This window comes from Sycon ciliatum, chromosome 2 (assembly GCF_964019385.1).
Source record: "Sycon ciliatum chromosome 2, ocSycCili1.1, whole genome shotgun sequence".
Classification (NCBI taxonomy): domain Eukaryota; kingdom Metazoa; phylum Porifera; class Calcarea; order Leucosolenida; family Sycettidae; genus Sycon; species Sycon ciliatum.
In genome coordinates this window covers 23,388,979-23,404,377 of record NC_088644.1, presented here as the reverse complement: position 1 = coordinate 23,404,377, position 15,399 = coordinate 23,388,979, and the positions used below count along the sequence as shown (strand labels likewise).

Here is a 15,399-nt window from a genome sequence, read left to right as displayed (position 1 = left end):
CTTTCTTGTTTTACGAATTGGGTGCGTGGTTTCAAGTAAAACAAAAAACAAATAAAAAACAACAAAAACAACAAAAACAACAACAACAACAACAACAACAACAACAACAACAACAACAACAACAACAACAACAACAACAACAACAACAACAACAACAACAACAACGAAGATGTATGGACTGTTGAATCAGATTATTCTACACATGCCCATCGCAAGTGGAGCCCTCCATTCTTCCCGAGCTTGTTGCGTCATTTTGGTGATCGGCGTGTCAACCGGCTAGATCTATCAGACCAAAAATGCTATCTGCTCGGGAAACGCTCAGGATTCAACCGACTAATGGGCATGTGCACAGTTATCTGATCCAGCGGGCAATACACGAAAATACCTGCCCGCTCACGGAGGATGCTGATTGGCTATGGTGTAGACAACCCTCCCAAAACTGCAATAAAGAATGTGTCTATCGCATGGCATGCGGACCTACAAGTATGTACTTGATTGTATTTGAGGATATCTCATACAATAAAGAGAAGCAGAGCATTGAGCAGAATCATGGTCTTTTGCGAGCAGACTGAAAGCATTTAATACTAATGAGTCTGATCAAAAGCAAAAAAATCTTGAGCAGAATCCGACGACCCACTGTTCATCATGTAAATGGAATGAGTTAGAAGTAGCAAGGGTGCTGGCACACCGTCTCAGCTAACTTACTGCACTTCATATGACCTTACTTTTGTTCTCCTCGATGAGTGAAAATGAGGAAGAGAAAAGCGATAACTCTGCTAACCACACCGATAGCGAGCAACATTAGCAAGCAGAAGGCAAAGTTGGTCAGGCTATAGTCCTGGAAGCCAGCAATGTACTGTACGTTAAACGCCATGATTGGATGGTACGCGTTTGCCTCGAGTTCAAACATGGCCTCGGAATACCACTTGCTGTAAGCGATGGTGTACGCTAACGGCCCGATGAAAGTATATGTCTGAAATGTGCAGATGGTTGTCGGCGTTCCGCCCGACATGGCGGTACAAAACATGGCAACGACGATAGTCCCCATTTTGCTGTTGTCCGGATGGAGGATTATGGAGATCAAGTACCCTACACCCAGAACAGCCCAGTATGTAAATATCAGCACAATGTACATGTCTCCGTAAGAGGCTCGAGGTGATGTTAGAAAGTAGTACGGGCCCAAGAAGAAGACGGGATACAAGACCATGACCGGAAAATGTCCGACAGTGATAGATAAGAAGTAGGCAAGTCGGTTGATCCCACTGGAGCTCTCTCGCCAAAAGATGGGACGGGTTTCATCCGTACCAAGCGGTCGTAGGGCTGTGATCATTCCGGTCAGACCAACTACAAGTCCAGAAAATGCATTGGCCTGGTTCCATCTCGATAGGCTAGCCTCAATGAAGAGGATACCAAGCATACATCCACACAATACTACCAGTGCAAGATCCGTTGCGAAGTCCGTGCGCATTCTTATCTGTGCATGAACATAACAACAACAAAGACAACAACACAGCCGGCAACCATGACAACAACAAAGCAAGCAGCACCAATCCCACCACCACCACAAGAGCCAGAGAATACCGGCTTAAATCACAGAAAAGCATGATGGAGGTACTAGTATTAGATCTCTGGTAACTTCTTTAATACCGGTATACATGAATGTATGAGCTTAAAACTAATGAAAGGGGTTACATATGGCACACAGGAACAGTTCTTGCCCCGTCCTGTCACACTTTCATACAAAGTTGCAGCTCCTTTGCCGTTTTCTAATACTTTTGAAGAGTACCTGTTTTTATAAGAAGTAAAAAGGACCAAGAAACTACAAGTTACACTATAATGTCCACTTACACCACTTTTTACTTTTTATATAATTAATTAATCCTTGGCTCTCCATCCGAGTTCATTCTTGAGTACCTTTTTCACAATGATTTTATATAATTGTATGGAGGAAGAGCATGTGGGAGAACCTGACATCACGCTCGTGAGTCTGCAGTCCGCAGGGCTAGGGCGAGAATCATTTCTACATGTACATGCATATATAGTTTCCTGGGAGACAAGATTGCAACAATGCTAACACGCTTGTTAGGTTTTCTCGCACTTGTACCTCGGTGTTATTATGTCTATGTGTATGTGTATTATTACATGTGTGTATGTGGGTTTATAAACCAATGCTGATCTAGTAGTCTGTCCCTCCAGGAAATCGCGATTCCACGGACGCAACAAATTTCGCGATTTTGGCCCAAACCCGCGATTTCCCGCGTTTTTTGCTGTTTTCTGCACTTCTTTTGACATTTTTCTGCACTTTTCACGCAGTATACAGTGCTTTCCATGAAAGGCATGATCCTGCTCGTAGGTTCCACAGTACGCAAATAGCGATTCTAAGGATACAACAAATTTCGTGATTTGGCCCAAATCCGCAATTTTCTGCCAATAATTCCGCGAGTTCCTGGCAAGTTCCGCACTTTTCGCCGCATTTTTTGTTGTTTTCTGCCGCAATTTCTTGCGCAAGTTTTCTAGGATATTTTCCGCAAATTCCCGCAGGGACAGAGTAGTACCGTAAAGTACCGCCAGAGCGGCCCACCATCTCATCCTTTCGTGGTCGTATTGTGGAGGTGGTCTGCTGTCTGTAGGTCATACGACATGAACCTTGTACACATATAGCACGTTTTGCAGTCAATCAGTACCTTCAAGCGGACACAAGCTCCACACAAAAACCTGCCAAGTGTGACCTTAGTACACTAAGATTCTTACATCGTACAAACTTCGTTGCACTCTGCCATACGATTTTCCTTTCTCTGGCTGTAAAATCAAGGTGGGGAGCTCTCGCGAGACGGGGCGCTCTGGCGGTACTTTACGGTAGCAGTATTTATTATTTTACTAGGGCAATCCCCGTCTTTTCACAGGGTACCTTAGGTAAGTGCGTGAAATAGAGCTGAATGAAGAAAACCGTAAGTGCGCGAAATAGAGTAAATAAAAACGGGGGCTGCATACTATGCCATTATTGCAAAAGAGGCTGCGTAGAATACTGTTGAACATTGCAAATGAGGCTGCCTGGCCAGCTGGCGGCATGCTGCTGGAAGAGAATTCCACCTGTCAGCAGCCAGGTAGGGCAAAGTATGCTTGTAGTAACCATACCGTGACGAAGCATTAGGCAGGGCTAAAGCGAGGGTGGACTGTCCCCTGGTCAAGGCATCCGTATGGTTGCTATTTGATCTAAGTACAAAAAGCTCAGCAAGTAGAGGGCTGCGGCGGCCATGCAAATGTTTATAGACGAGGCAAAATATTTTTAGTCTATAGCGGCTGGCGACAGGAATGATTTTGTGACGACGACAAATGGTGGCTGTTGGGTGGCATGGTGGGTACCCGAATGTTATCCTGAGACCGTGAGGCTACGCTTGAAACATCGAATCTAGATTTGCTCATTACTGGTTTCTGATGATCGCGTTAAGGGGGCAGCCTACCCATAAATTTCATATGACATTCAATTGACCGTAACTTTGGTGTTTCTCAATGGATTTGAGTGAAATTTTGACCGCACACTCCTGCCACTATGCTGGCCCTCAGGACATGATTTACAAGTTCTTGCGCCTCACTGATAGGCTTTCCAGGCCGGAAAAACTCAAATTTCCGGCATAGTGCCACGGTGTGCGAGCCACCCAGGAGCCAAACAAATGCATTTACAAATTGGGACCCAAACCTAAAACAAGTCCAGAAGCAGCCATGGGTAGGGCCCCTCAACGTGGCCCTGGAATCTGTCACAACAGAACGAGTGGGCATTCTCTCACAGACTCCCACAGACCCAAGTCATTTTTTCGATTTTTTTAGGTTTAGCACGTGCTACGAGGTCGTACCTTTGATACAACATCCAGTGTTGGGACGTCCACAGCAAGCCATTTCCAAAGCGCTGCACACTAAATCCAGGATACCCTCAGAAACCGGCAAAGACTACCACTCACATTCCACTACTGCCTAGTACTGAATCCTACCTGACTTCTTGACACGACTCAAACTTGCCAAAGTCACTAAATCAACGTCAACTACAATAATCAAGCCACATATCTGCAACGTCACGAGGGTGCTGGCAAAAGTCCTGCAGCCCAATACTTGGTTTTTTAACGTGATTTTTTGGACTTTTTTGGACTTGGAGCAAAATTCTGCACACTTTCGCGTGTTTCTATGATACGACAAGTTGCGCAAGGTCTGCTCACATTCAAATACAGTGCTGCCAACAAATGACAGCATGCAACAAAAAAATCTTTCCTTGCAAGGGCACATTTTCGGCCATAACTCTTGAACGGCTGGTCAGATCGGGACACAATTTTCAGAGAATTTGCAGCTATTCATGCTCTGTCAACTGACGTAGCACTCAATAGGGACGTTTAGCAATGCGAAAATTCGAACTTTTGGTGGTGGCGATATTTCGCGAAAATCTATTTCGAAAAAGAAAACTTGTGAGGTTTAGCAATGCGAAACGACTTTTTCTCGAAGCTATTTGAATCTTATAGTACCGTACCGTATATGCAGCTCAGTCTCAAGCAGGGGGCTGTAAAATTACTACTCCCTGTAGTGAAATGCGTACCGAGAAAAGAGAAAGTTACTTTCGCAAATCACTGCAACTTCGCGTCCAAGTTTTCGAAGTTTCGACCTTTGTTTCTGTACTCATTCCCAGACTCGAATTTTCTTTCGAACTTTCGCGTTGCTAAACGTCCTTAATATGAATTTACAAATTCGATTTTCAGCGAATTTTTGGGTAGTCTGCCACCACAATAGTGCGTGAAACTCAGATGTAAAACACTTTCTCTGTCCTCTTATTGTTTGTGCGGATGTACATGTGCATCATTTGTGTAGCCATATTTTATTATATTTTGCAAGTACACACAGGACATGGAATGTGAGAATGGAGTCAACTTCTGTCCTGGGCCAGTCGACAGTATAGCACACCCCAGACGAACAAAGTTAGCGTCTTGTTGATCAGAAGGATAAGTACAGAGGCATGGTGGAAAAGAGAGACAGTAGACACGATTGCGAAAGAAATTTTGAAATTCAATAATTCGTACGAAACTCGCACAGAAAAGGCTTAGTGTTAGCCTTGTTCAACCTTTTCAATCTTCTTCGTGTGCATGCAAATATTGTCTGTCTTTAGTATCGCCAAAACGTAGTCTTAATTACCGGTAAGTCATCATTATAGCATTTCTCCTCCAGGCCTGTTGCACTATTACTTGTTCATACTTTGGACCCAGCAGATACGATGTAAGTAACGAATGATTTGAGCAGATCCCAACAAGCTTTGGTCAGCTTCACAGACCAAAAATTCTCGTCTGTACTACCAGCGAAAAATCTCCCAAGCCTGGTTTACTGTACATATAATTTCTTTGGTGAAAATGAAAGTTTTGATGTGAATTTGATCCCGGGATGAAAATGCTTACAAAGCAATTCTTCAATCCGTGCGCAAAATGCGTTGTGTTTTTAGCAGCAGTTTCCCCACACCCACCTATCCAATTTGTTATTTTTATACAGTCTGCCTGGCTTACTTCATCGGATCTGAAGATGGTCACCAGACGCATCGAAATGCTGAGCCACAACTTCTCATTGACCGTGTGAAATTGCAGCGTGCCTGAGGAGTGTTGTCTAGTGCTGCCATCTACCCAATTGCATTACAATGGAGCTGCAGGAAGCCTCATTCCGAACTCCAATTTGGCTACACATGGATTTATTATAAGCAATCGTGCAAAGTGTGCTGTGTTGATAGCAGTTAGAGCACTCTGACTTGTATTATAAGCAATCGTGCAAAGTGTGCTGTGTTGATAGCAGTTAGAGCACTCTGACTTGGATGCTTTGAGTCGGTTTAAACAATGTTTGTCCGCATTCATTAGACTTCATTAGACTTCATTGCGATGGGTTCGGCCAGTAACTCTGAGCTCCGCTGACGAGATCTAACAAGATCGAAACGGCTAGCTGTCCGGAGATATGCTTATTTCTCGTTGGCTGAGTGAAGCGAAAGAAAAGAGAAATTTTTCTCTGCAAAATAATTTGCATGCGCTGAATGGGTATGAGGGCTTTGGTTGCTAGGAAAAAGTGTGTCTGCACAGATTTGCTCAGTTCGTTGTTTCTCTTCTTGCCAAGTGTGCAGATACTTAGTTTTCGTTGTCTGAGTTTTTTCCTCTCAAAACATCGTCACGAGTTGTCGTGGTGCAAGCGCTGGTCCTTCTGGTAGAGGCAGAGGAAAAGCTAGAGGTCGAGGGGGGAAAGGAGGTGCTCGTGATGTGTCCGCCTTCGATTTTCCCGATTCGGACAAGATAAATACGTCATCGTCCGAATACGAAACTGCCCCGGAGAGGCAGAATGAAGAAGCGCCTTCATCCCGGATGCCACGTTCCCAGCTCAAAGCAGAGAGGGACCTGCTGGGGATGAAGTTAAGGATGCTAGAGCGCAGCGTAAGCAAAGCTGACGGAAAGAGGCAGATCACTGAAGAGGAAGAGAAGAGATTCTTCAGACTCTAAATCGTCATTGTCTTCGTCACGGTCATCGTCCTCCTCCTCCACGGATTCTAGCAGTTCTAGATCCCCGAAGTGCAGAAGAAAACCCGGTGTCTCAGGCTGGGAGACAAAGAGCTACGCGAAGCAGTTCGTGCTGAATACAGACCTGCTGGATCTGCTCCAAGCCCAGAAATCAAAATCGAAGACAAGGAGAAGGAAAGTTGCAAAGAAAGATGAGAGGCTATTGAAGAAGAGGCAGGAATGGCTGCTGATAGCAGAGAATCATGGCCACCAGGTGGCAACAGCTTATCAAGACGGGAGCCAAATTATGGCTGTGGTTGGGGACTGAAAAAAGCAGAAACGTCTCCAAGCGGCTATCCAGGCCGAGGGAGCAAAAAAGAAAGCAGCCGGAGCCGTGCAGGGGGCAAGCATGCAAAGCATGGATATCCCCATAACACAGGGAGCCGGTTTGCCGCTTAGGCAGTCACCCATGCCCATACAACCTATGCAGGGTAATCTACGCGCTGGGGTTTGCCATCGATCAGTGTCTGCTCCAGCGTCGGGTGAGCCGGGTAATCCACCCGGTTGGGCGGCGCTTAGACCCGGTTGAAAATATAGTACCGGGTCACCTGTGACCCGGTTGGTCCTTTACACTTTCGAACTTTGAAAGGACTGACTACATGGCTTGTATGTGTCAGATGCTTCTTCTTTCGTAATTTTCTAATTCTTGTCCTCTCTTTTCTAAATGCGGCTTATCCATTCGCCTTAATATCATTGGGCCTAGTTCCTGTTTATTGCCCGAATTAAGATAAACCAACCAACCAGGTTTAAAAGCATGTGACTCGGCTAGTGAGACAGCGCCAGGTACATGTGTGCCCGGCTTCGACCCGGTTGAAATGGTTGCGCCAGGTACACGTGTACCCGGCTGTCCTACAATCCTAGAGCAGACATTGGCCATCGATGTGGGCAGGCAGGTCACTACGTCAGGAGCTTCCCGCAACAACGTATGAATACCACTAGGCAAATAGGCCATCAAACCATGCAGCATTGATTCACTGAGCCGAGTCTGTTTCGTAAGGCTGCTCAAATGCCTTGATGTAGTGTATTATCATGTGTCAATTGCTGTTTGAGATCCTACACGTGATATACTGTCGGAACGGCTTTGGCAAAGAGGAGTATTATTGTTATTTCTATTGTACGGCGCGTATGTCGATCAAATTGAAAAATTGATTTTAAAAGAATGAGCCAGACGAGAGTTCATATTAGGAGCATTTACTGCGGAGCTTTGTTTGTGGGTGCATGTTGTGTGTACGTTTGTGAGTGGTTATGTCCTGTAGGTAGTACCGGGTGCTATGTTGGTTCGGGATCCCCGATCTGAGGTATTAGACACCAGGTGTCGAGTGGCTGCTGCGGCTGGTTTGGGAGCCTGGATCCTGGTTTGAGGTATCAGGCACCGAGTGTCGGTCAGAGGCTGCTGCATGTATAGGCTCCTGGAGCCGAAGTAGGAGACACCAGGTGTTGGGTTGTGGCTACCGCTGGGGGCAGTGGTGAGGATGGCGTAATGGCCGGGAATCTACACTGCAGTGATATCAGTCGGGCATCACTGAAGTGCGCTGTCAGCTGGTTGAAGTTAGTTTTGCAGGACTAAAATATCCTGCCACTACTGCCGTGTCAAGCAGTGCCCATCTTTGCTATGCTTTGTGCAGCTTGTCCAGCAGGCCTGCACACACCGCATGTATGTACATGTAGTTATTGTGCTTGGTTGTGGCTCAGTATGCGGGTTGATGCATGGGCAAATAATTTGAAGCTGAGAAAAGCTTATTTCTCGTTGGCTGAGCGAAGGGAAAGAAACGAGAAATTTCGTTCTCTGCAAAATTATTTGCATGTGCTGAATGGGTATGAGGGCTTTGGTTGCTGCGAAAAAGTGTGTCTGCACAGATTTGCCGTTCATTGTTTTTCTTCTTGCCAAGTGTGCAGACACCCCACCCCACCTGTTTCTACCTCTCGTCTTGATTCACCATTCCACCAACGTAACGTCGTTACTGTACTATACGAAGACCGTATTATTACTCTTTCATTCTCATGCCAAAAGCTAACTCAACTAAAACAAGTACGATAACCTGCACCACGGAAGCAGGAACCTAAAACTAACACCAAGGAAAACAAAACACCGATCTACGCCTACGGATCACAGCCTACAATCCCGATCCTGGCGTAGCGGCAAATGATACATACTACAGTAGTAGATGACAAAAGCGGTGCCGGTGTTAGGTGACAGCTGCATATGAATGCATGAAAGGGGTCAGACAGTTCATGTACCATGTGTACCGGCAGTTGTAACTGGAGCCAACTGAAAGTCAATACATCAATGGCAGTGATAGTCATACATGAAGCCCAGACTACAGAAAGTGTAGCAGTGAATACAAAGTATGTTGCATACGACGGGTGTTGCTTGTCGCCAAAGTCGCCTACGGGGCAACACCACCCACCCACATTATTATACTCTGTTTACCTCGATTCGAGCCATCCTCTATCAGCCGCATGCTGCTCAACGCAGATAAGACCAGCCTTTTCCGTACACAACTGTAGTTTCTTCTTCCGACTGTGGAATTCAGTTACTAGTACTCTAGCCTGACACCGGGTTACGTGCTGCTGATTGTTATTTTTTTATTTCTTTTTTTTCTTCGCGGCTGTTTTAGTTCTAGGTTTAATGAGTGCGATTACTGCTGAGCTTGTACTATTATCTGATTGTATCTGATTATGGCAAGAAGTCTTGTCCAGCAGGCCTGCACACACCGCATGTATGTAGTCATTGTGCTTGGCTGTGGCTCAGTATGCGGGGTGCCGCATGGGCAAATAATTTGAAGCTGAGAATGAGTATTATGCTCCTTTACCTGGGCTTGGTTGAGCAACCTTTTCTGGCTAGTGTCAAAGTCATCTGTCCTGGTGCAAAGCTCACTGCGTTTATCGCAGCTAGAGCACTCTTGTTTTGATGCTTTGAGTCGATTTAGCAATGCTATCAATGACGGTCATTCATTAGACCGTGATGATCAAAATAGCTAGTTGTCGGGAGACTAAGAAAATTAGCAATTGAACAGACATGATATGGTAGCTGGATTTTATCCCGGGATGAAATTTGTCGACAAGGTACTGCTGATAGTTGACTCATCCTAGGACATAAAGAACCATCATCCATATTGTCAAATTTAAAGTCACAGTCACCCATCCCGTGATGGTTTCGATCATGGTTATGAGGCCTCATGGACCAGCGTTAAGAGTACACTACCCTCTAGACCAGGCTAGACTAGAGTGTGCAACTCCACTATGGGTGCTGTCTAGGCCTGTCCACATCCTGCGATTTTTCTCTGAAAATTTGAATGCAAAATTCAAAGAATACGAGTACTGGAAAGTCCCAAATTTTGTAAGAAAATTCAAACATTCACCCAAAACTGCGCGCTTACCGCTATCAGCATGAAACGCCTGAGCATGTAGAGGAATTGCATGATCATGGTTGGTCGTACAACCGGCCGAAACTTCTCTTCTGGGAATGATTCAGGTGCATTTGACATTTGTTTCCGCTCTTCCTCCCACAAATCAGCGACGGTCTTTTTCTGCTCTCCGGTGGCTTTGCGAGTCTCCTCATTTTCCACAAGACAAGTGTCAACGCATTTGAGGTAGTAGTCGGCGGGATTGGTCAGGCCAGTGCAGTTGTCGTATCCAATTGAATCAAAGAACATCTGATGCAAAAGCAAGCCATCAAACGAGAGAGCTTGGGAGCTCAGATCAGGGCCCTACGCTATGCTTTTATGCTTTTTTGCCTAGCTCATCGTACATGTTATAAGAACTGATGGAAATGTTTTTTTTCCGTTGGCCACATCATTGTATTGCAAAAACGTTTCAATCAGTTTGAATATTATGAGTTAGGCAAAAGTATTTGCAGAATTTATTGCGGATTGTCATTTCTCTAATAGGGAGGTTGCGGAGTACGATTTTTCGTGCCAAAATCCGTAGAGGCGCTACGGATTTTTTATACGTCGTTTTCGAGCAGTGAAATGTTCCGGAGTACTGAACTTATGTGTTTGCCGTAATTGCCTAGGTTACGCTCGCAAACACGTCACATTCCCGCGCTATGCCCTTTTATTTTGAAAATTTGTACCGAAAACAAAACTTCCCGCGGAAATTCGATGTTTCTCGTACCAAATTTGTACGCGAAAAATCTTTCTGCACCCGATGACGCAAAATCTCCATACGAAACATGGTTCGTATGAAAGCCAGTCCACACGGATTCTCCGTGCCGAAAAATCGTATGGAGCACGCCTGGAAAAAATCCGTAGCGCCCACACGGATTTTGGCACGGAAAATCGTACCCCGGAACCTCTCTAATATCACCTACTTTGGGTTTGCTCCTTCTTTTCTTTTTATCTCCTTATACTGTAAATCAACAAATATTGGCCGACGAGAAACTTTGGCCGATATCGAAACGAAACTTTTCGCAGTCATTAAAATATATAAATAAGAAAAGCGAAGAAAAGGCATGTCTGGGGTTGCGAACACCTACCCTACAGCCATACATGCATAATAAAAAATAAAATTAAAAACCTCCCGTCCGCCCCGGCTTCTCAGGAAAATCTGACGATAAACAATCAATATATTTTACATGGCCTAATAGGAGGATGTATTTGCAAAAATCATACATGGAGCTCTTGTAGGGGTTGAGCAGAGCAAGCAAGCAAGTTCCAGTCTAGACTGCATGATCATGACTGTACATGACTCACTGTAATTACATACATGTATAGAGCTGGTATACTAGTGCAAAGCTGCCAGCAACCATTTACTTTCGCGCTCAACCTCGAGGCCAGTTTCGAGAAGAATTGTTAGTTGTCGCAGGATAGTTTTCATGCTCTTGTGGAACGAGCAGTCAAGTTTTAAAATCGATACGAAAATGAGGTCTTCATGAAAATTAGCTATGCGACTTAGCCTTGAAGAAACTATCTGGCTTGCAATGGCCCAAATATGTCTATCCCCCGCCTACGCATTTCCCAAATCGGCCCGATTTTTTCAGCTAATCGGCTTTTCGATCGGCAAAGAGAATGTCCAAATTCGGCTATATTATGAGCCCCAAAGTCAGAATTCGGCTCAAAGCGGTACATATGAAGTTACCTCTCACAGGATAGATGTACATTTACTTGCATGCTGTAGAGGCACTAAAACATCCATTTTCGGCGAATTCAGCGCGAAATTTGTAAATTCGGCGCAATTATCGGCGATTTCTTGACAGCCATTGATTTCTTTTCCTGTTGACCGTTTCCGGAAATGCCCCTTGATGTGTACAGTGTACTACTTCATGCGGCTCTTCTTACGTCGTACTTATGCATTCTTGTACATCATGACGTATTCTCTTCTGCTGTACCTGATTTAGCCTGTCGTGCCTGCGTGCGCAAGGCACGCGATCTCTTTTGTTCCTTAGTTGTTTCTTGCTGTTTTGTGCGGAAAGGAGCGTAGTTTTGATGGCTCCTTTGCATTTGTTCTTATTCATTGTATAAACCTTCGGTATGTAATAATAACAGTCTAATTCTCCCACACACCTTTCGCAGATAATGGCTACAGAAATTGTATTTGCATTCTGGTGAGGCACCAAAACATCGATTTTCGGCGAAATCAGCAGAAAAATGGCGTATTCGGCGAAAAGATTGGTGATTTCTTCGAAACCACTTTTTTCGGCGAATTTTTGGGCCGGCCGATTTGGGAAGTGCCTACCCGCACCCTACCTCTACCCCAGTCACAAACATGCACGCACGTGCCCTGGCCCATGGCGGATAACGCTTGAAAAATTGGCAGATTCTGCTCGGAAAGCAGAGAAACGGACAGAACCCCAAAACATGGCAGGCACTTCCTTGAATTATGCTCCATTTCTTTATCCATATATCAAACATGAAACATGAAACATACCAGAAAAAGTACCAAATTCTGCATATTTTCTTTCGGCATTACCCACCTAACCAATGCACATGAGTTTGGCTACTGACCTTTGCTTCTTGAACGGGGCCTTGGTAAGCAATTCGTCCACCTGCTTCCATCAGAATGACGTTATCAAATTGTTGAAAGATGTCATACTGAGGCTGATGAATGACCATTACTATAGTCAGTTTACCAGCAAGTGCAATCACCTTCAGCAGCTCGATAACCTGCAGAGTTCAGAACACAACAGATAGTTTTTATCACCACCACCAGCCTTACAGTCAGTACTCAATGATTGTAGAAATAATAGAGAACATCACCACCACCAGCCTTACAGTCAGTACTCAATGTTTGTAGAAAGTTATAAAGAAGAACATACGCACACTGTAGAGGAAGAGTAGTGTTTTCCCAAAGCTATGCAATATACTTCAAGTACTTGTGAGGTAACAACATAGTAGTAACAAGTACAAAGGTGATCCATGTAGTTTAACGTCTCTACAAATATGTGAAGAGGTAAAGCTCTCCACGCCGCCCACATACCTCCTCGCTGGTTACACTATCCAGACCGCTAGTTGGCTCATCAAGGAAGAGAATACTCGGTTCAGCAACCAACTCCATTCCGATGTTGACACGTTTGCGCTGCCCGCCGGAAATCTTTTGAGAAGCGAATTGAGAGCCGATAATGGAGTGCCGAATCTTGTGCAAACTAAGGAGGTGTTCAATGTTCCTTACCTACAACACAGAAAGCACAGTAGTACAGGATATAGACAAGCACTTTAAACTTAGCATCAAGTAACTGAGGATCGCCTTTTGATGTGATCATGTTGTGAGTTTGATGTGGCCAGTTGCCTGGGAAAATCGACCTTCGGGGACAAAAAAACCAGTTTTATTTTTACAGACTCTCATCGATAATTATGGGTATGGACTCTCGGAAAATGTAGTATTAGACCGATCCATGCAACGTTCACTACAATATGGCTCATTTTATGCGAGCATATCCCAAAAAGGATTTGTCACAAAATGTAAATTTTGTCCAAAGGTGTTTGCATACCGGTCGGTACCTTACCTCTGGAACATAGAACATGACTAATGATTCAAATATCTAGGATATTATGAGAGTCAGAAACGTTATACTTCTGTTCTATAGTTCTGAATCTTTTACACTCGGGTTAGGGCACGTAATAGGGCTTGAAAGTGCTACGTCACAGCATAGCAACAATTTCAAAAATTCAAAAACTGGATCCACTTGGATCCAGTTTTTGTATGGATCCAAGCACATTTCAAGCGGTCTTACCCACAGCATGGTGATGTAGCCAGTGAAACTGACTGATTTGGCTACTGGGGCGGGGTTACAACTGGTGGCGAAATAAAAGTCACACCTGCATGCGACATGAGTGGGTTGCTATGCACCCACATACTTAGGCAATAGCAAAGTCACACCTTAGTGGATCCAAAAATAGAAATCTATTGTCAACTTACTACTCCCTGGCCATTTTGACGTCATCACTTTCAAGCCCTATGGCCCATTTCTTGGAAGCTGGGGGTGGCAATGTTTGCTAGCCTAAAAGTAAACAAATTGGCACCAGCATGTGAAGTGGGGAAGTAGGAAGATTGCCAACGTGCTCACACTGTAAACACAGCTAAGGTAGACGCAGAAGTGAAAAGAACACTTCCAAGCAGTGCCAGAACAGTCATACCAGCAATGAGGTGCGCCTCTTCGATGTGCACAAGCAATTTAAAATAATATTATTTGTTCTGCAGTATGCCATTCAAAGCACACGCACAATTTCATGATTAGGCGACATGCTAGGTGAAGAGTCTCAGTTTTGTGACATTTTCTTTCTGAATGCATAGATTAGGTGCTCGTAGGTTTCGTGAACTTAAGGTATTAGAAGCTGTTTTCATCCGTAAACACAATCCTAATCTATGCATTCAGAAAGAAAATGTCACAAAACTGAGACTCTTCACCTAGCATTCACACACGTATTCATTCGCATACACCTACACCTCACAGTTCCTCACTCTATCACATTCACCTGCTTCCACGCCTTCATTTCACTCACCTTTTGTAGTAGCTCACACCGTCAGAACACTCTCACATCTTTTCTTCTAATTTCTTTCGTCTTCTCTCCCACTTTAGTTTTTTTCACACCTCACCTTGTATACTTCCCACTATCCGATAACCTATAAATAGTTTGTTTCTCCGTATAGCCTCTATTGTGAGACGATTTTCCCTAATGATAGTCTCAAGAAAATCGATTAGGAACAACCATTTTAGATACATGTATTCTCATTCATCATTTTGTAATGTCCACTTCACTTATACTATTAATCGCATTAATAAAATTTCATGATTGCTCCGAAAGACACAAACTTTCTCACCACCAGGCTCGCGGAGATAAACTGTTGCCGAGGTAGACTTCGTTACTTTTGTAGCTCAGCAACTGGCAGCATGCATCTGATTGAGTCAGAGAGACTCGCCTCGATTCCAGAGTGATCGATTGGGATGATTTGTCGACGCTTTCCGCCATGTTGCTACTTCCACTGAGATGTTGACGAGAAGGCTTCCTCTTCCTCTTCGTACTTGCGCTGCAGGCTGCCCTCCGCCCTCGTCGAGCGACAACAGACATGAACGCTCCAGGCACGAAACACTCCCTCGTTCGGCCTAGCTGCTTTCCGTGACGGAGCCTCAGGAAGTTGCTCCACGGACCTTCGTTGAGCATCCCTTCCACAACAATCTAAATAATTAACCACTGCCACTGGCTACTTGTGCGCCTACAACAACAACAACTACACTGTAGGAAGTAGTTACTTTGTCGTCAACGGCAGGAGAGTGGCAGCGGAGGAACCCCACACGACGGGCGGGCATGCAGTACAGTGATTTGTTTGGCAGTACAGCCAGTGAGTGAATGCCCATGTGTCGCTCTGTCTGGCCTTCCGACGAGTCTCACCTCGTTGTCACGTC

The 15,399-nt window shown here is 44.7% G+C and overlaps 1 protein-coding gene across 1 annotated transcript; it reads right to left on the bottom strand.

Moving 5' to 3' along the window:
* Positions 1-458: 458 nt before the first annotated feature.
* Positions 459-15,261, bottom strand: LOC135810803 (uncharacterized). Its single transcript, XM_065324236.1, has 5 exons — positions 14,817-15,261; positions 12,975-13,166; positions 12,503-12,661; positions 9,938-10,213; positions 459-1,474 (listed from the first exon to the last, which is right to left on the bottom strand). The coding sequence occupies exons 2-5, from the start codon at positions 13,050-13,052 to the stop codon at positions 722-724; spliced, it is 1,266 nt and encodes a 421-aa protein (XP_065180308.1). The 5' UTR covers positions 13,053-13,166; positions 14,817-15,261; the 3' UTR covers positions 459-721.
* Positions 15,262-15,399: the final 138 nt, after the last annotated feature.

What these genes read in the sequence shown, in the direction of transcription:
- LOC135810803 (XM_065324236.1), bottom strand. Translation starts at nt 13,052, where the DNA reads ATGGAGTTGGTTGCTGAACCGAGTATTCTCTTCCTTGATGAGCCAACT. An exon ending in GCCCCGTTCAAGAAGCAAAG is followed by an intron (nt 10,214 to 12,502) that starts GTCAGTAGCCAA and finishes CTTTTGCATCAG; the next exon opens with ATGTTCTTTGATTCAATTGG. An exon ending in GGCGTTTCATGCTGATAGCG is followed by an intron (nt 1,475 to 9,937) that starts GTAAGCGCGCAG and finishes GTTCATGCACAG; the next exon opens with ATAAGAATGCGCACGGACTT.